Source organism: Stegodyphus dumicola, chromosome X1 (genome assembly GCF_044657685.1).
Source record: "Stegodyphus dumicola isolate Sdum_Otavi_A_Nest chromosome X1, ASM4465768v1".
Taxonomy (NCBI): Eukaryota; Metazoa; Arthropoda; class Arachnida; order Araneae; family Eresidae; genus Stegodyphus; species Stegodyphus dumicola.
The window spans coordinates 17,727,839-17,748,860 of record NC_140780.1 but is presented as its reverse complement, the minus strand read 5'-3'; the positions used below and the strand labels follow the sequence as shown (position 1 = coordinate 17,748,860).

At 33.6% G+C, this 21,022-nt stretch overlaps 2 protein-coding genes across 8 annotated transcripts in view; both read right to left on the bottom strand.

The window, feature by feature from the left end:
• The window catches only part of Sfxn1-3 (Sideroflexin-1-3), an 88,067-nt gene extending 86,172 nt beyond the window's left edge, over window positions 1-1,895 (bottom strand). Inside the window, exon 1 of one of the 2 annotated variants that reach the window (XR_004757865.2) lies at window positions 1,712-1,895. The gene's annotated coding sequence lies outside the window, so the exon portion shown is untranslated. The remainder of the gene's footprint in view (window positions 1-1,711) is intronic. The other variant, XM_035357168.2, reaches the window with a different exon arrangement.
• A 15,272-nt stretch (window positions 1,896-17,167) lies between these two features.
• Window positions 17,168-21,022, bottom strand: part of Rgl (Ral guanine nucleotide dissociation stimulator-like) — a 165,657-nt gene continuing 161,802 nt past the window's right edge. For all 6 annotated transcript variants that reach the window (XM_035357166.2, XM_035357162.2, XM_035357165.2 and 3 more), the window contains 2 exons: window positions 18,989-19,097; window positions 17,168-17,478 (listed from right to left, as the gene is read on the bottom strand). In XM_035357166.2, the coding sequence (XP_035213057.1) occupies window positions 17,354-17,478; window positions 18,989-19,097 (234 nt within the window). In that variant the 3' untranslated portion in view covers window positions 17,168-17,353. The remainder of the gene's footprint in view (window positions 17,479-18,988; window positions 19,098-21,022) is intronic.

The window sequence follows — 21,022 nt, the reverse complement described above, 5'->3', positions numbered from 1 at the left end:
TTCAGCTGCGTAGTTTGAAGGCTTTAACTGCTTATAAGACATCAAAATAGAACTGATATTAAAATCACAAAGAAAGTTAATATCAAAGACATTTTTATCAAAATCACTATTGCCAATGCCTGAGTCTGCCTTTTCTTTCTATATAAGAAATTCCTGAACATCAGAATCATAATGCTTTAAATTAATGCTGAGATATACGCTAGTGAGCAAACCTAAGCAAAGAAGATTCAGTTTGCATAAAAGCAATGTTTTGGCAATCATCATCTTCACATATTTTCAGATTTGCATATTTACCTTTTAAGTAACTAGATTTGTATAAATCCTAAGAACATAATCATTTCACAAAAAATGTTATCAGCAAGGTTTTTGCAGCAAATAGCACTGTAGCTTTTTTTTCCCTAAGCTTAAGAGAAAAGTAATCTTAGAAATGCATATAAATAATTTCACTCGCCAATGGTGGGCCTTCAGCCGACTTTGGCTTGGCCACAACTAAGACCAGAAGTGGTGGTCACTATAAATAAAATTTCAAATATAAACTGTATAAAAAATGTATACTAAAACATACATTGTAAAATGTAAACATACATTGTGTTTTATCTTATTTTAAAGAGATAACTATAAGTAATGCAAAATAAAACCCCTGTAGATATTTTTATGATCATATTTTGTTCTTAGTTTCTGCTAGTTCATCAATTGATTGATCAAGGCAAAGTACACAAGGGCTATCTGCCTACGGAAAGGATGCCTTCATGAAGGATTTTTTTTAGAGGTAACAAGCTCATATCATTAAGACCGTGTAATGCTAAAGGCGAGGCATGTATACAATTCTTCTTATATCCCCATTTACATCACTGAACCAATTACTATCTATGCTTATTACCAATACTGTCTATAAAAGGTGTGGCCACAGAACTGCTTGCGAGCCACATCTGACTCGCAAGTAAACATACAAGTAAAACATATGTATACGAGTAAAACATATGTATGAAATATGGTAAACTGAAAGGTTAGACTACAGTGGTGGCCAAAATTGTGGACACTTTTGGAAGTTTTTATATTTTTGAACTTTGTATGCTTATAGAAAAGTTACGTTTCACAAAATGCAAACTTGTATACATCATTTTAAAGAGACTTTATTACTGAATTCAATACAAAACACAAAATTCAATTATTTGCAATACAAAAAAGTTAAACGATAATAGTTATCGATATACAATACATAGTGATGATTGCAATGAGTTATCACTACTTAGTAGGATACCCTTTATTTTTAATTACAGCTTCACATCGACGTTTCATTGAGCTGACAAGAGTTTTAAGCTCTTCTTTCGTTATTACGAAGCAATTATTGCCTCAATTAGTTCCCTTTTATTTGATGGGCGCCTCATTCGGACATTTTATTTCAAGGAACATTTTGAATATATCTTTTCTCAACAAACAAGGCTTTAAATAGACAAAAAGTAATACATTAGCAAAAAATCTGAAGTATGTGCTTCAAAATTTAGTGCAAGATTTACGTAAATAAATTTCAAAAATGCAGATGTCAAAAATAAATCAGAGCCACAGTAGTGTTCCAATAGGCACAGCAAGTCGTTATTTTTTCTACACACACTAATAACCTTTAATAAGAAAGATATAAATACTGGGTTTTCATCCGCAAAATGGAATTAAAATTTCATTCACCGAATATTTAGTTGTATTAGACGTTTACCTGATAATAAAAGCAGACAAGAAGAAACCCAAGTAACTAGTAGGAAACTTTCTACACCTGTTAATTACACACACAGGTATTTCCACGCAAAAGTTACGAAAAACAAGAACTTCTTATAAGCCACCTGCCACCTTTGCGTTTCGCTCCAATCGCCACATGTTGGTCGTAGTTACTATGTAAACAGGGTCGGCGCTAAATCTCCAACCGCGAAATGAAGTCACGTGGCTATAATTTCAACGTTGCAATGAAGCTCCACCCTTCTCCTCGCCCTATCCTGGCTGGGGTAAGGCTCCTATAAACCAGGCTGAATCATCAGGCATTCGCTATCCCAAGTGGGAGATTTAATGGCGGCTGAGTGGTTAAGGTGCAACAATTTTTTGTGTTTTTTTTGTGTAAAATGGGCGGATGTACAGCTATTAATTGTTCAAATCATTCACGGAAAGGTCATACATTGGTAAAATTTCCTAAAAATGAAGAAAGAAGAAAAAATGGGTAAATAATTGCCGAAGAGACAATTGGAAACCTGGTCCAGGCGCTGAACTTTGCTTAGTAAGTATAATGTTAATTACGCCTTCATTTAGAGTTTATATCTTCTCTGATGTTTATAATGTGCAAGTAAAGTGAAATTCTTGTGTACAATAACCTGAGTATCTGCTAATTTCTGTAATAATAGCTATAATTAAATTAGTCTAGGGTTAATGTACCCGTCGCCAAACATCGTCAATGTAGATGTTTTGAATATGGAAAAGAAATTTCTCTTCTAATATAAAGCGCGGATTTTGTTTTCCTGTGCTAATTGTGGAATTTATACTAATGTAACATGAAAATCATTAGCATATTGAAATTTATTAAAAAATAAATAATAATTTGGAAAGTCAAGATAAAATCTGAATGTTTGCTAAAGATATATGTAACATTATACTATAGTTGCAATATCGTTGGAATGATATATAATTTTTTCTTTATTTTATAATCACTATTGTTAAAAAGTTAGATGAGTTGTTTATGCACGGTGCCCACTACTGTTTCTTGGTTAAAATAACTTCCAGAATTTTGACATTGACATCTGAAGTCAATAGAATAAATTGAATAGTGTGAGACAAAATATATATAATCTAACTTCAATAATTGCAAGGATTGTGCAAGTTTATTTATAATCACAGTATTATACAATTTGGCAATGGAGTAAAGATTTAGAAATGAATGCAAAAATTCAAATTAGTATTTTCTTGTTTCTAATTATAGAAATATTTTCCAGTATAAAAGTTTTACTTAAAAGTATGGGAAAGCAGATTTGTTTCATGCATGATCTTTATAATACTGGTATGAAATGAATGAATTTTAATCTGTAAACAATTTTTTGTTAATATTGAAATGCGTTTCTTTGGGTACATTTTTAGGCACTTGTGGATCATGTCAGACAACATGCAATAGAAAAAAGATGTCCGTGTGCATAAATTTTCCCATTGTGTTACTTCATTTTATCTAAATTTCAAGGATAATTCTTTTCATTTTTATATGGCATGTTATCAGTATAAAGGCTAGTGAAAATAAATTGGTATGTGTATCTGTTTTTGAAGTGTAATGCTTAAATAAAAAGATGGTGTGTGTTTCTTCATTTAAACAAAATTTCAAGGATAGTATTTTTCAGTGTTGTACGGTTTGTTATTTCTCAATGTAAAGTGTAACAAGGGGAAAAAAACTGGTATGGTATATCTGTTTTTTAAGCATGATAATTTTATTTATTTCTTTAGTGATGCATATATATAGAGAGAAGGTGTTTGGTCCAACTGAAGTTATAATAAATCTAATTTTACTAGATCTCTCCCTCCCCTCAGGTGTAGAAAATTTTCAAGTGCAGAAAGTTTATTTGCAGAATTAATTCATTTCTGATAAACTTATTATCATTAATTTTTTATATAACATGTTATTAAGTTACACATTTGACTACTGTGTAATAAAATTGTATTTAGGGCAAAAAATTAACTATAATTTTGCATCTGGTGACTAATATCATATGCTTCTAAGAATATTACTTTAACTTTTTTCATAACTTTTGTATTTCAGGAACATGAAACTGTTATTTTGATATACTTAAATAATAAAAGTGTGTATCTGAATCAATTAATGGATACAAATATTTTACAGTTATTTTTAGAAGATATTTGCCATATCGCTTCTAATAATTCATAAAGTATGTTAAAATATAGGTAAATAATTTGGTGCAGAATTCAAATTTAGGGTTTAAAATATAGTGAATCATAAGACTAAATGATTTTTATTGTCATGATTTGCCTGGGCTTAAGAATGTACTTTTCGCCCGGTGGAAATTGTCATCAAACTGTCCTGAACAGGCTTTTTGTTGATAATAACTTCCAGGCTTATCAGTACCTCCTTTTGAGTGGAGGGTATGCAAATATAGTACCCAATTTAAATTACATTGTGATTGTAATAATATTGTGGTATGAAATAAGTGATTATAATTACAATTTAGGTAATTGCATTGTAATTATATTACATTGTATCTGTGAACTCTTAATTTCATTACTTTATGCAATTATGTTGTAAGTGCATAATCTAATTGCAATAATATAATCTATTCGCAATTACAAAATAATTATAAATGCAGTTACATCTTAAATAGAGGCCATTTTAATACTTTTAAATTTTTGCAAGATAACTTCCCATTAAGATTCATTTGGAGGAAACTATGCAAATATTAAAAAAGAAGTTATGCTAAATTTACATATTTTGTACAGTACTTTCTTGTTATAATGCTGTTCAATATATCTTCAATACTTTTGTAAATTTAAGGACATTCTTTGCAATCACTGTGGTGCTTTAAAAAGAAGTTTCTTAGTTATGCTTTCTAATAAGAATGGGTTTAAAATTAAGTATTATGTATAATAACTAGCAGTTAAAAAAACTTGACTGCATGAAAATGCTGTTGCTGTGTAAAATAAAAAATAAGCTTTCTTTTATGCTTTGAAATGAATTACATGTGGTTAAGTCGTCCTTTTACAATTTAAGAATGTGGTTAACACACATTCTTAAATTGGACAGGTTTTATCTAAATTATTAGTATAAAATATATAAACTATGAATTATTTTGTAACATAATTCAAATTACAAAATTCATTCTATATACGTTCAAAGTTATTATCTTTTATGGAATAACTGTTTTTTTAATTTAGGTAAAAACTGGATTTTTAGAAGTATTACAAATACAATGCAACACAAAGGTGATCTGATTGAAGAGGAAGGACTTTTTATTACGGTTTCTAGTTCGTATTTATATTACATTTGATGAAAAGCATCCAAAACACAGAATGCTGTACTTTCTTCTTCCATATTATGTTATGAAATATTTCACACATTTAAAAGAAAGTGTTTCTTCAGAATCTTGCACAATTATTTCCATGTACCTCAGACTTAAATGACAACATATTCTTAAGTTATTTTTTTAGTATGAATTTACAGTGTTTTTATGGAAATTTTTGTTAAAATGTCATTAAGATAAATTTATTTGCACACTCTACGCTTTAACTATTTCCCCATTTGACACTATTGAAAGTTTTTATTCATATCTTATTTATTATAGTCTGCTAACGAAACTGAAACATCTAAAGAATAAGTTATTTTGAATATGTTTACAAAATATACGCGAAATTTTTATTTAAGTGAAAACGTCTATATACTATTCGAGAATTAATAAATTATCCGAAAAGTTTATATGCGCTGAATACCGCGCGTCTATAAAATAAATCTTTAAAAAAACAGCAGACATTCAGCCAGCGTGTGCGATAAACGCGCCAAAATTGGCAGCGCGTTCACTCCCTCGCCAAGAGAGAAACGTTGGTGATTCAGCCTGGTTTACAGGAGCCTTAGGCTGGGGTGCCTCAGGGAGGAATTCTTAGCGCTACGCTCTTCAACTTGTATGTAAATGACATACCACAAACACCAAGTGTCGATCTAGCACTCTATGCAGACGACACAGCCATCATTTCACAGCACTCAACATTACATGCCACCCTCAATCACCTACAGCTGTATTTAACAGACTTGGAGTCCTGGCTCATTACCTGGAAAATCAAAATTAATGTCGCAAAAAGTGCCGCCACAGTTTTCTTTTCCAGAAAGAGGAATGTCCATAGTCAACTCCCTCCACTCAGATTATTTGAAGAAAATGTACTCTGGGTGGAATCCTACAAATATCTGGGAGTATATCTAGATGCGAAGCTGCTCTGGAATACCCACATCAATTATGCCATATCCAAAGCTCGTACTACAAGAACTCAACTGATGTCCCTTCTCAAAAGAACCAGCAACCTCTCTCTCTCAATAACAAGATCCTCCTGTACAAAAGCACCATCCTTCCGATCCTGACCTACGCAGCTGTCGTCTGGTCGACTGCCGCCAATAGCCACCTGAAGAAAATTCAAGTATTCCAGAGCGTCACGCTTCGTATTCTGACAAATGCTCATTATTTCGTCCGTAATGAAATGCTTCATAACGATCTCAAAATTCTTCCCCTTGACGCCTTTTTCAGGCAAAATTCGGCCAAATTCTTTAATAGATTAACACAGATCGAAAACCCAGTCTTGCATTCACTTCCTGCTTATGATCCAGCTGAGCCCAGCTCAGCTAAGCGACCTAGGAGCGTTCTTGATAGAACTTATAACATCTTTCCTAGGAAGCCAAAGCGGAGGTGTCTGCTCGACTAGGAATTCTTTGTAAAAATTTTTTAAATTAACAAGCACTTCACGGGCCTAACCCAGCGACCCTTAACTATTTCTATACTTCCACATGCCCGCCGGACCTAATTCGGCCTCGTTTCTCGGTTTTATATCCGTGCTGCTATAGGTAACATGCTCCTCCACTTGCCAAGACCTCATCTTTTCATAAAACACGGTCCAGACAATTAAAAGTCAGAAATACAATAGATTTAAAGTTTCTATATTATTATCATTTAACTTAAACTATTTAATTACTCAAATTTAAATTAATATTCTAATCTTTAAAACCTAACTCCCTCATATGCTACTCAAAACACTTTTATTCCATGAATTTTTGTTCCAGCAATCTGCATATATACAAGCTTGCATATCTTCAAACAACATCTGCAATCAGGTAATTTTGGTTAATCCTGTCCCAATTTTTTTTTTTTTTTTAATCCACCTCTCCTCTCCAACTTAAAACACTTTTCCTAGCTTCCCTTCCCTTTAACTATCCTAAAACTTCTCCGTCTTTTCTACAGTTAACTTTCTTCACGGTTCTTTCCGCTTCAAAAGTTGCTCCTATTCTTCTCTCGCCACGGGCGGTAGGAGAACTTTTTCGCCTCTTGAATCCTTTTCCCCCTTCTTTTTGTTCCACCATCCCTTGCTCCGAGCTTTAGTCGCAAGACTCTCTCCCCCCCCAGCCCATCCCCAAGGCATTAGCAACTACTGCGGTTTTCCGTATTACCTAAAATACCTTTCCCAAGCCCTGGAAAATTATGTTTCCCGGCTGATTGTCTTCCAATCTTTCCGATTCCATTAATGCAACGCATTCAGGAATTCGCCTTTATTCATCACCTCTCTCTCTTTCAACCTAGTAAAACAGGTTGAAAGCAGAAAGAATTTATCGTCCATAGTGTGGACTCCTCATTCACTTCCTTCCCTGTAAACCCTTAATGGTCTCCTTCATTACCCTTCAGCCAGTGCTTTGTCTTAATCACCTCAGTTTTCCTTAACGAAGTTGTGGAGGTAATTGCATTAAGTTGCAAAGGTACTCCGGAAAATATCGCCTTGAGCCTTGGGCCACCCAGTGTCAACACAACTTCGGTCGGTTAGCCTCAAAGCTGTACTTACACTGGTGTGCAAAACTTAAGCAACAATGCAAATTTTAATCAGATAACCATGCAGTTGCAGAAAAGGGGTTCTTGCTATCAGAACGATGAACACGCAATTCAGTAGAAAGTTCATGCATAAGCAAATATCGACAAAAAAAAGTCTCAGGCTACGTGATCGTACGCAAAACGCATGTGCTCCACTCGAGACGGAGGATGGAGACGCAATTAAAGACATTCGCTGTAAGTACAAGTGAAATCTTTTGTGAGATATGGCTAGAAGAAATCATCTGGATGAGTTCACGAGTGGAAGAATGATCGGAAAGCTGGAGGAGGGGCGTAGTGTGACCAAAGTGGCTGAAGATTTCGAAGTCAACAAAAGTGTCGTTTCGCGGGCTTGGAAAGTCTTCCAAACCATAGGTACAGCTATTAGAAAGGTTGGTGGTGGCCGCTCCAAGACAACAACTGCAGCAGACAACCGATATATCGTCTTACAGGCGAAAAGAGCCCAAAACCAGGCAACAAGCTTCACAGCTCAGCAACTGTGTACAGCAACCGGCGGCAATTGTCGTGGTTTACTGTGTCCAAACACCTTCACAACGATGGCCTATTCGCCTGCCGTCCAGAACGCTGCATCCCTTTGAAAGTTGGCCATCGGCGCCACCGTTTAGAGTGGTGCAAGGAGAGCAAAAACTAGGCATCTCATCAATGGAGTCATATCTTCCTTACGGATGAGAGTCGTTTTAGTGCCACAAGCGATTCTCAACGCCAACTTATTTGGAGAGAGGTAGGGACACGGTTTAATCTCGGTAACATCACGGAAAGAGACCATTACGGTATCCTGGAGATCTCGTCTGGAGAGGCATTATGCTGAACGGGCGGACAGAGCTCCACGTTTTCGACAGAAGTTCTGTAACCGGAGATCGCTATTGTCAGGAGGTGATCCTTCCCTATGTGCGTCTGTTCCGAGGTGCAATTGGACTAGACTTTGTTTTTATGGATGACAATGCACGGCCTCCCCGGATTCCTGCTGATCAGAAGCTACTGAAAAGCGAAAATATCACTCGAATGGATTGGCCAGCGTACTCCCCTGATTTAAATCCCATAGAACATGTGTGGGATGCTTTGGAGAGACGCTTTGAGGCACGATTACATCCTCCGGCGAACACCCAACAAGTGAAACACATGCTGATTGAGGAATGGGCACTCTGACCTCAAGATCTGTTAGACAGCCTGGTGCTGAGTATGGGAAGACGGTGAGAAGCAACCATTGCAGTAAGGGGAGGGTATATCCCTTACTAAGGAACATCTGCTTGTTGTTCTTCCTGTTATACAGGCAATCATGTGTAACGATACTATGAGTTCAATAAAGCCTGTTTTTGTTTAATTCCATACTGTATGCATTGTATTCATTTTTGCACAATTATGCTTTCGTCATTGTTTAAATACAAAATGCTGTCTCTTATTTCTGAATTTCATGTCTCTCAGATGATATCTCGTGGATTTATGTCAAAAAGAACACACTTTGCTTAAGTTTTGCACACCAGCTTTGGGTTAGCCTTAGGTATGGCATGGCCAACTGAGTTTAGTTGGCTATGGGTATGGTCAACATCCTCTGATCGATCCCCAAAAAGTATGGCTCTGAAACCTCGCCCCCTTCAATATGCCTGCCAATAGCGATTTTTGTGCCGCACTTTCTATTCTCTTCTAATATACAACATAGCTACTTAGAAGCAGATGACCAGACGCCTCCACTGGAAGATGTACTAGCTCTACCGCAAGGAGGTTAGAATAGAAGTAGGGAAGGTTCAACTCTAATAGTGAAGCTTCGCGGCCATGTTCCTATTATCGTTGTGACTTGTGCAAGGAAGTCTGTAATTGCAATATTTTTTTTTTTTCTTTTCTTTTTCAAGCATGTCAGCTTGTGTTGCATTTGGATGCACAAATATATTTTTGAAAAACATTCCCAAGATTACTTTTCATTCGTAAGTATTGATTTCCTTCTTCTATGTAATTTAATAAATATGTTAAAAATGTTTTTTTTCCAGATGTGAAAAGAAGTACTTAATAATAATCAAAATACCTTAAATATATTTACGTTATTGTACATTTTGACTAATAGCAGACCGCTATTTATTTTTATTTTAATTATCGCTGAAAATCGGAGTTGCATTTACATTTTTTACACCCTAATGTGTCATTTTGTGCCATGGAGGTAGGAAGTAAGATGGAGTCGCCCTAAACAAGTTTCTCCGTACCCTGCTCTGAAGCACCGGCGATCCCTACGTGGTGACCAAAACATTGGGTCATTTACCATCGAGTTCTATGGGATTTGACGCGTTCGGGTGTAAATATTTTGTAATTATGTCGCAAATATACATATAAATGTATATATTTTCTTTTTCTACAACACTTCAGAGTCTTAAGTATGTGAAAACAACATATTTTTAAACAACATTTCATTCTGAACGGAATTAAATGCTATACTTTTCACAGGACAGTTTTCTCAGAATGGTTTAATTTGAATGAAATATTTTGACAAGTTTTCGTTAATTACATTAGAAAAAAAAAAAAAAAAAAATTAAGGTAATTCGATTTTATTCGGTTAAGGTACAAAAATTAAGATCAAAGTTTATTGTATTATTAATATTAAAATTATGCATTATTTCTTTTCTATTTATAGAGCTTCTTCCTAAAATACTTTCTTAAATATGACATGACTTTTTGGCTTCTTTTAAATCGAAAAATGTAAGTCAATTTATAATTAATGCTCTATTCGGTTCATTTTAAATTAGAGAATTATTAGGAATTAGCGAAATACTTTAAATAAGTATTTCGTTAATTCCTAATAATTAAATAGGTATTAAATAGTATTTGACTTTCTCTGAACATTTCTGAAAGGGAATAAAATAAGTTTTTTTTTTTTTTAAGTATTATTTAAAACTTGTAACTGAGGTATTATAAAATGTAAAGGGAATAATTCTTTTAATTATACTTATCAGATTTTTTTTTTTACCCTTCATTTCAACAATACATATTCCAAAACTCTTTATTACGTTCTTAAGTGCGCATCTCATAGCATTTGCTTTACAATACCTTTTAACAGATTGCTTTCCAATACGAACAATTTTTGCTTAAATAGTTTTATAACGTATTTGTCAACAGGATTTCAATTTATGTTTACAATTCAATATTAAGGTTATTATATATTTAGATAACATTTATAATCATAAATTAGATACATTTAATCATTAGATTTCTTCACAGTACTTTCACACTTGTTTATAAATGAATAAATTCTTCATTTCAAATACATTTATAAATAATTTAATGAATATTTAAGTATTTTGTCAAAGGCAGATACATGCTTTTTGCAAGCACATGCATAAATACCCATACATATTTCCTATTTATCATTTCCGGCATGTGCAAATCTTTAATTTCTGTGCATTCACTATATTTTTCGTGTAAAGTAATTTACACTAATTTAGCATACACCCGAAAGTTTTACATAAAAAATATATATGAATATAATTTGAATGAAAATTATAAGTATTATTTTTAATACCCACTCAAAGGTCAGTTTTTCTTCAAAATTCCTCCACGATGACATCTCTCTCTTTAGGCAGATAGCCCTTGCATGCGTTACTCTATTTAATAAAAACTTAATCTGACCTATGTGCCTAATTACAAATATTTTAACATACATAATTTTATATTTACATTTAGCCATCAAGTTTCAAACTTTTCAAATCATCTAGAAAATAAATTTTGGCAGATCTCTTTTAGCAATTTTCTTAAAATCTATATTTTTGTAGTGCAACAGCTTAGAATTTTATAAAACAAATTCATAATCAAAATCGCTGTTGTTAGTTATCGAAAAATAACCGAGATGTGATTTTTGCATAAATGTCAGTAAACTATACAAATTGCTATTATCCATCACACTATGAATGTTTCTTTCATGCGAGAGTGTCCCTTTTTCGATTTCTATGGAACTGTCCTGTGTCGAAATACTATCAGAATCTTGTCAAGCGAGCTTCTGAATGTGAACAAAGAACACCCCGTCTGGTGACCCAAGCTTCAAAGCAGTGCTTCACTTCTAGTGCCGGATGGCCCCTCCTCCCTTTCCTACCTCCATGTTTTGTGTGGATGTGTCGGGAAATTGGAACAGAGAAATGAGACTAAAAAATTTTTTTAGGACAATTCATCTAATTAATTAAAAATTTCGTAACACAAAAGTTTCAATTGTCTGTTTCGGTGAAATGCGTAATGGAGTTAGCTTGGTTCGACGTTTAACCAGAAATTTCCTTTTAAAAGCCAGGTTGGACCTCGAATTGATCTAATTTACCATTTTCCGCTTTATAATTTTTGTAATTTTTTTATAATTTTTATGTTTTTTTTAAACTTGTTCCATCGATTGGTTTTTAATGTTTTAACTTGTCACATCAATAGGTATTTTACTGTATTTTTTGCCATTAACTTGTTTCCAACGATTAGTATTTTACTGTTTTATATTTTACATTTTATTTCGCATGAAGGCTAATTTTTCACCCTTCAACGTCATCGTTTTTTGAACTTTTTCTTGGAGCCACAGCTCCTGGTAACATTTTGGCGAGCTAACTACAATTTCTCTTCTCATTTTCTTAATTTTGCAGCATATTGCGCAAAATTTTTTAGACTAAATTGGTCTTTTTGTATTGTAGTTACAACCTAGCTTGTTAATTTTAATGTTTCTGTTTATATAGCTGATATTTTCGTTCTTTAACATACAATGATATATGCTAGGATTTAATTTCTATAATGTCTTAGGTAATTTGTTTTATAATTTTCATTAAAAGTAAGAAATCAATTACTACTATTTTTATGAATTGTACAGGTGTTAAATCAAGTAATGCTTTTCTTTATATATTAATTATTATTCATTTTTAAGTTTCGTGAACTATTAGGAATATAATTTGTGCATTTGATCAAGATAAACTAACTGTTCTGTTGTTAATTTTTTTTTTGCATAAACTTTCAAATTTGTGGACAGTATAGCGATAAAAGTAAGTAAAATATTTACACAACTGAACATGTGGAAAGATGTATCCAAAAATGTATACAGTTATATTTCTGTACTTCAAGGCAATTTCTTTGAGATTCATAAATATGAAACGCACATAAACTGAAATCACATAAATCTGTTTTAATTTATTAATATTTATTTCTTGTTATTATAAGGTTGTGAAAAGAATTTATTTAGAACTTTCATTAAAAAAAAAAAAGCAACCTGTGACTATTCTTTAGATAATTATCTGCTATTAATTTCAGGTTAAAATTATTTTAAATGATTCTTTAATAAATTATAATATTGTGAATAAATCAGAAATATCACTTCTTAAAGGAAAAATTAGAAAGTACTCCCAACCAAAAGGTTGCTAATAAAACCTAAACAAATTCTTGAAATAAGGAGAAACATCATTTTTAAAGACTTTTATGTTATGCACATGCATTTAGATTTCGAAATACTTCTTAATGATTTTCTGTATGTAGTAAATTAAAGATATCTTTATAACTTTAAAACAAAAAACTAACAATAGAGAAGCATTTCATTAAAAATTTAACATATTTTTACGGGAAAATACATGCACGGAACAGCTTAAAAACACGTACGTTTCACTGCTGTAATGCAATGTTTTGAAGTTACAAACATGGGCGCCGCTTGTTCGGTGTAGTTTCATTCCCTGATAGTGGAGGAAACTGCGAACCCTCCCTCCTTCTATTCTAACCTCCTTGTTCCACCGTTGCACAGATTGTATTTTATTCTCGAGTGTCAAGATGAAGGAACGCCTTTTTACTCGGCTTCTGGTATGCAATCAAGAAAGTTAATTTACGCAGTGCTCTAGGCTAAGGCTTTAACTCCACATCATCAAAGATAAAATAATTACATCAGAAGAGGTGTTCATCTAATACGGGAAAAATTTGAATGCCTAAAATAAAATAAAAGCTTTTCAGATAATGCCTTCCGCATGAGAAAACAAAGGGTAAAAACTCAAATTCTTTTGCCAGAAATCAGTTTTGATAGGGACAGTAATGATTCATAAATTTAGAATAGAAATAAAAAGTGCAAATGATTTCCTTGATTCTTGATATCAACAATAAATAAAAATATCCTTAGTCACAAGCAGACCGAAAAGTAGAGAGCTAGCGCGAGGTCAATAAACTTGGACTGGCACCCACTCAAGGTTGCTGCGCGAAAAAGGCGGGACGGACCCGTTAGTCGAGTCTTAGAAACAAGTCACAAGAATAAGCTGAGAGGAGGAGGGAGATTTTGGCCGCTAATCAATGCGACATTTAAAGGCCTGATAGGGGGAGGAGAACAACAACCCGTTTAGCCTGTGAAAAGAAGCATTTAAGATATCAATTAAAAGTTAAGTTCAGACGCGTGCGGCTGCAGAAGGTCGTCCCTTGTTAAAGAGATGCTAAAAGACTCTTTTTAAACAGTTGTAGTAAGGTGTTCCTCCAGTCAATGCCCTTATATATTGTTAACGCGGAGGCGGTTGGGATTCAGAAACGTGAGGTAAGCATCCACTTGGGCGTCCATACCTTCATACCGGGGCCTTTTACATGCTGATTTAATCAGAAGTTAATATTACTCTAGGTCGCTTTTTTGAAGAAGCGACCGCAGAATCGTATACCAGCAGGATGTGTAATACTAGATTACTAACAAGATGGATGTTTTTGAAGAATCATTCTGAAAGTCGCTGTATAAAGCGATTGATGGGCATAATGTTGAGATAATTATGAATGTCGTCGTTCCCTAAGAACTATGGAGCATTAAGAACCTACCGTAAAAATTTTGATTGCAAAATTTGAACGTTTTTGCGGTTAGTCTAGCTGAGCCCCAGATGAGACTAGAGTAAGTGAGAACTGGCCTGATTATCCACTTGTAAAGCAAGATCTTGTTATCAAGTGACAGGTTGCTATTTTTAGCAAAAAAAGGGCAGCAGGTTGGCTTTGGCAGCCATCGCATTCGTAACAATTTTTTCAATGTGAGGTTGCCAGGTTAATTTTGAATCTAGTATAACGCGAAGATATTTATACGTAGTAACCCAGGGAATAGGCTCTCACAAGAAAATTAGGTTATCTAAACGTGGGATATTTATTTGGAAGAATAAAATGGCAGCACCTTTAGTGACATTAATTTTAGTTTTATACAGTACGAGTCAGAGTTCTAAGGCTGAAAGGTAACTCTGTAATGTAGAGATTACCGTGGTGATGTCGAAATGTTGACTGAGGATGGCCGTATCGTCCGCATATAAGGCTAGATCGATACTAGGTGCCTTAGGCACGTCATTAATATAGATATTGAAGAGCAGAGGTGAGACAAGAGTACCCTGAGGACATCCAAAATAAATTGGGCGGAGAAAGAATTCATGGTTAAGTCACATGCGGAAACTCCGTCCGCCCAAGTAAGACTTAATAATTTTAATGATGTGAGCCGGAAATTAACTTGAACTCGCACCCACTCGAGGTGTACTCGTATGAGCTTGTAAATAAGTCCGACGTGCCAAACCCTATCAAAGGCTTTGGCTATGTCAAGATAGACAATTCCAATTTTCTCTCGCTTACGAAAGCCTTCGTGAATGAATTCCACTACACAGAGTAACTGGTGTACCGTGGAGTGTTTAGGTTGGAAACCAAATTATTCCGGGATGATCAAATTTTGATCTCGACAAAATTCATTCAGGCCATTAAGTAAGACAAATTAATATACTTTGGAGAGTAAAGAAAGCAGACTAATGGGTCTGTAATTGACGGGTAAATTTAAATTTTGCTCTGGTTTTGGAATGGGAACGACCACTGCAATTTTCCAAGGGTCCGGAAAGTAGCTTCTCCTGAGCATAAAATTAATAAGGACCGTAATCCAAACAACAAACATTACGGAGAAGTTCTTAATCATGCGATTAGAGACACAATCTATGCCTGGAGCCTTCTTTGCCTTTAGTCTTTCGATGTACTCCATCGCTTCTTTAGGATCAGTGGGCCTGATTTCAGACGTGATAGTTTGTGTTAGAAAGGTTACACAAGGCGTCGTTATTTGGAGTGAATTGTGTTGCAAGGCTGTCAGATAAAACTTCAGCCTTTTCAGTGTCTGTGTAAGCCATCTGTCCGTCATCAGCCGTTTGAAGGGGCAGAATGTGTCTAGGCTGTTTGCGTATTCAGGCGGCAGCACGAAAAACTGAATTATCTTCAGTCGTTAACGACTCAAAATAGTGTTTCCACTCCGTCTGTTTAAAAAGACGGGTTTCCGTCCTTATCTTGTTCTGTATTTTGCGAAGTTGGGCGCGGATACTGGGATCGTGTGACCTTTGCCAAAGTTTTCGCTGCTTAATTTTGGATTTAGTCTCAGGTGTGAGTCTGATACCTGGATGGTTTTGAAGCTGCAGCTCTCGCTTCTTTGAGTATGGACTCCAGATTTTGTAAAATACTTGTCAAAGTCCGAATTGCTGGAAATTTTGATTGCGGGGTAGCAGTACGTTCCAAGATAAATCTAAAATCGTCCCAATTTGTAGAGACTTGCTTTGGAATTTTGAGTAACGATTTTGAACATCTAAGGTTGCTTCGTTTTTTGTGCTAATACTTTCTCTTCAATTCTGTAAACAGACATAATTTCTTGTTCAGTTACAAAGTTTCACTGTTCTCAAGTCCTGTAATTGCTGTGTCGAGAATACAGACTAACTTGTCAATCGAAATTTTTTTTCATTTTCAATAACCTCTCTCTCACTATCGGAACGCTTTACACACCTGTAAACGATTTACTGGCTTTGCGCGCATCAAACGCGCATGCGTAAGTTTGTAGCTTTGAGGTCCGGATTATAGATCATTCTGGATAATGGTCATCCGGATTACGGACTTTGTACTGTATTAAAAATCTGAACACTTTTTACTAGATTTTCTACATAATTTTTCAAACTTGTACTGACATCTTTACTCAAGCAAGATTCATCTTTAATTGTGTTCTGACTTCTAATTTTCTTCAGTTCTCACTCTTTTTCTAGCTGTGTTAATTGTAATTTCTCAAATTTAATTTTTTACACTTCTAAGGCTAATTGTGTATCCCTCAGATTTATTTTGATGTGTCCTATATTTAACGAAGAAGTGCTATTAAATCCTCTCTCTAGTGCACATATATCCAATAAATTTTTAATGTTAGCAAAATCAAATCAAAAAGCTCCTACCTGCTTTTCCTGAAGTTTCTGTGCCTCCCTCGTCAGGCAGTCACCTCTGGTTCGAAAATGTAGAGTATATACCATACCTCAGTCTTCTACTCTCATCACCAAAGAAATTACCAACACTTCTTCATATTTTTAAATATTTATTCCATTTACTTTAGACAGAAATACGCCCTAAATCACTAAAACGATACTACTAATACCTGAAGCATGTACATTAACTATCTCATTGCAGGGTAATTTCGTTTTAAATATTATCTCCCATGAGCCTTCCTCCCTTTTGACCTCTCTCTCTCAGAAACTGTCAGTCTGAGAGGCTTTTGAGGTGGCTCTCAGACTGACAGCAAACATTCCTTATGCATTTCATTAGTTGGTGTCACCATTACATCACAATGTATTAAAATCGAAGTATTTGAGGTATTTAAAGCATGACAGCAATAATTTTATTCAAGCACACATAAAAAATAATTATATTTACAAAATATAAGTTATGAGAACAATGATTTTACATATAAATATGGGAAACTAGATGGATATATCTAAGTGATCTGTATTCTCAATATTAAAAAAAATAATAAAATCTACACTTTACATATTTTATAAAATTGTCCTTTTTTTCTCTACACATGTACCTAATTTATACTTTAGCCTCAGGACAAACTTAAGCTCATGAGCAGGGTTAACAGCATAGTAGACATTTGCTGACTCTGGAAAGGTGATTTCTGGAAATAAAAATACTTTTTAGTATTTCAATTAATATTTTACAAAGCAGTTACTACATACTTAATACTTTAAATTCTTGTGAAATACTTTTTATCTTCATTGTTCTAAATTGTATAACCTTTTCCGTTTTTAATATATTTTTCCCTTTCAGAAATTTTTTAATACATAAATAAAGTTCTCTTTTAAATATTCAGCTTAAATAGCAATTTAAGGTAACATGGTAGACATTAATAACTGCTTATTCAAAGCGTATCAGATTCATTGACAGCTGAAACAACTCTAAGCTAGCTGCAACATTTCCTAAAAGGATGCTTAAACAGGATCAGTTAAGGGGACTGTATGTTAAATGCAAAATTTCACATGCACATAAAAAGTATTTTTTTCTAATGTGGTGTTGCATGTACCTTACCTGATCAGAGGGCAGATATCTGGAACTGTCTAGTATCAATATGAACTAATGAACTTTTACTTGGTATCTCAGGTAATTTACTGACTAAATACTGTAATTCATGAAAGAAAGTAAAGTTCTTGGAAATGTTGCAGCCATCTTGAAATAGTCCAAATATATTGTGCATTCTGATAGCCCTTACACAGAAACTTATCGCTAATATTATTAAAACTTTAAACTGCAGGTAAATCACAGAAAAATTACATGAAATATCCTAAAAATTCTTAAATATACTCAGTAAGATTGACATTTTATCTAAAAAAAATCACAAAGAAAAATATGGTGAAAAAAATAAGATGTGTTTTTCAAAAATTATTTACAAAAATTAAAGCATAAAGAAGAGTTATGTATAGTAAGTCTCAGAAGTGAAATATGTTATCTATAAATATTAATTTCAATATATTGCAAAAAGCATCATGAGACAGAAATAGCTATGATATTCTATACATAAAGGCTGTATGCTAACTGCAAAATTTCACATGCAGATAAAAAATATTTTTCCTAATGTGGTGTAGCACGTAGCTAATCTGATCAGAAGGCAGATGTCTGGAACTGTCTTTCATCAACATGATATAATGAACTTTTACTTGATAGAACTAATGAACTTTACCCTCAATGTAGAGGGGCAAAAATATCATAGGCAATAACTTTTTCATTGTCAAAAAACTGCTTCATGCTCAAAGCATTTTTTTGGCCTATAATATAAGTAACCACAATCCTTTTGTGTGAGTTCCGTTTGTCTTAAAATCAGTTTTAGGTCTGTGACTTGAAAAATCATGATAAAGTTTAAAAAGCGATTTTTGTTTTTAAAATTTTAAAAGGTCATGCCTCATATGCAGCATAATTTATGCTTCATACAATCATTTATTTTCTAATATTCTACGTAAATAAATTCCACCAGGAATGTCTTATGATCTCTGCTATCCTCAAGATTTCACTTCCCTGTGCAAATACATGCATTGGACTAGATAGAACTGGACTGAATACTTGTAACACTGGATGGAGGAAAAAAAAGGAAGAGACACAAAGAACATACAATTAATAAAGATGGACATACATACCACCACCTGGAATTAACTGCACAAGTGAATAATCATCAGGATCACCATCAATTCCATGCTTAATCATAGCATTTGTTATCACAGTACGGGTGCGGTCACTGTTATTAAGCTTTAAAGAAACATTAAATAATTTAATTCTTGTTGCAATTTTTATAAGCAAGAAATCCAAACAGTAATAGATAATTACCAAGGAGAAAGGAATAATTTAATTACAACATGATTAAGAAATCAATGAAATGGCACATAAAATAGGAAAATATCTTAGACTATATCTTTAGGAAAATATCTTAGAATTATGCACATATTTAATTAATTACATTCTTAGAACACATGAAGGAAAGAAGTACTCTTTACTATATTAAAAAACTTGGAAAAGCAATAAATGTTGAAAATGAGATCACTGACTAAACCAACCACATTTCCAAAAAAAAACCAAGGCCACCTCTTACATATAGTGAATCATTAGCCAATAACTAGATAAGCCTCAACTATATACTGAATCCAGGACATCTATTCTTATGTGCAATCCAGATATTTATCTAGCTCCAGATTAATTAATACAATAGAATTCCAGAAATCCGCAAAGCTTGAAACCAGAGGTTGTGGGGATTTTAGGATTTTTCAGATTTCATGACAGAAAAGATAAAGCATAATATTCGGACTAAACGTTCAAAATGAATAAGGCATATTAGATACATTTAATTAAATTATTATATACATTATTGCAATAACTAATTATATGCATTAAATTATTATAACATATATAAATTGATTATATTATTCATTGTACTATATGTACATCGCCGATTTCGCAGGTTTGCCGATTTCGCCTCAAGCAAACATAAGATTTCCGGTGTTAGAATCAGTGTTGCTGTAAAATTTCAACAGCTTTTCTTTATTTTTCCATATATACACAAACGTGTCACAATTCCATACCATTCTGCTATAAATCGAAGAGTAGCACTTGCTTCCATCGTTTGCAGAATTTGTACTTTTTGCGTTACCGACAATGCAACGCGTTTATGTTTTTCAACGTAGTAAGCAGTAAAATCACGAGTGCGTTTCTTATCTGTCATTGTATTAAAAAGGACTCAAATTTAAAATATTCTTAATTTATCCACAAAATATCCTTATTAAAAAAAGGCAGCACTAAACAATCTCGTGAAATGAAATAACAAAGCTCAGAAAATACAACGTGAATCGTGAACTTGAACAAAGAGTTGAGTGAATCGTCTGCTTTTTTACCTCGATGCAGATTAGAGGGAAAAAACTTATTTATTTTATCTTACTTTTTTTAACTTTTTTATATCAATAATTTGATATTTCCGTTTTGACTCATTATTATTCGGTAATTATAACATCATTATTCGGTAAGTATTTTTTTCTTCAATATTTCGTACTCAATGTTGCGGTTTCCGGAACCTATAAACTGAACGTTATTTTGCTTATTAAACTAAATTTCCACATGCAGAAATAACAGAAGCTTAATGAATAACAGCTTTCTAAATCAGTGACTGAAGCAAAAAGTATAAAAATGGCACTTAAGAGTATGATTGATTTTATCTATTTGATTATGGAAAAGCACTTGAAGAGTGGTTCATACACATGTTACACATGAGGAAAACCACAAAATGCTCATTCAGCCAGCCCGTTTGCCAGAATTCAAACCCTGAACTGAACTATTAGTGTTCAGTGACTATGACTCAACCACTGGTCAGCCATCTCAATAGTATGAATTTACGTTAAAGTCTAAACAAAACAAACAGTGTTTGAAAAAATTAACTACTGAAATTTCTTGAATATAAAACAAAGAGCAGCTGAAGGAAAACTAAAAATAAACAATTTTTTCAGGAACATCAGCATGGAAAATCTTGACTATCTGCAAAGATTTGGAAAAAATGAAAACTAAATCCTGCTGCATATAATTAGCCAAAGACAGTTTTCAAGTATACCAACCTACTTAAAAGGTATGAAAACATATATTTCAGTACCTATGCAACAACAGTGACAATAAATACATGAGAAGCAGCAAGC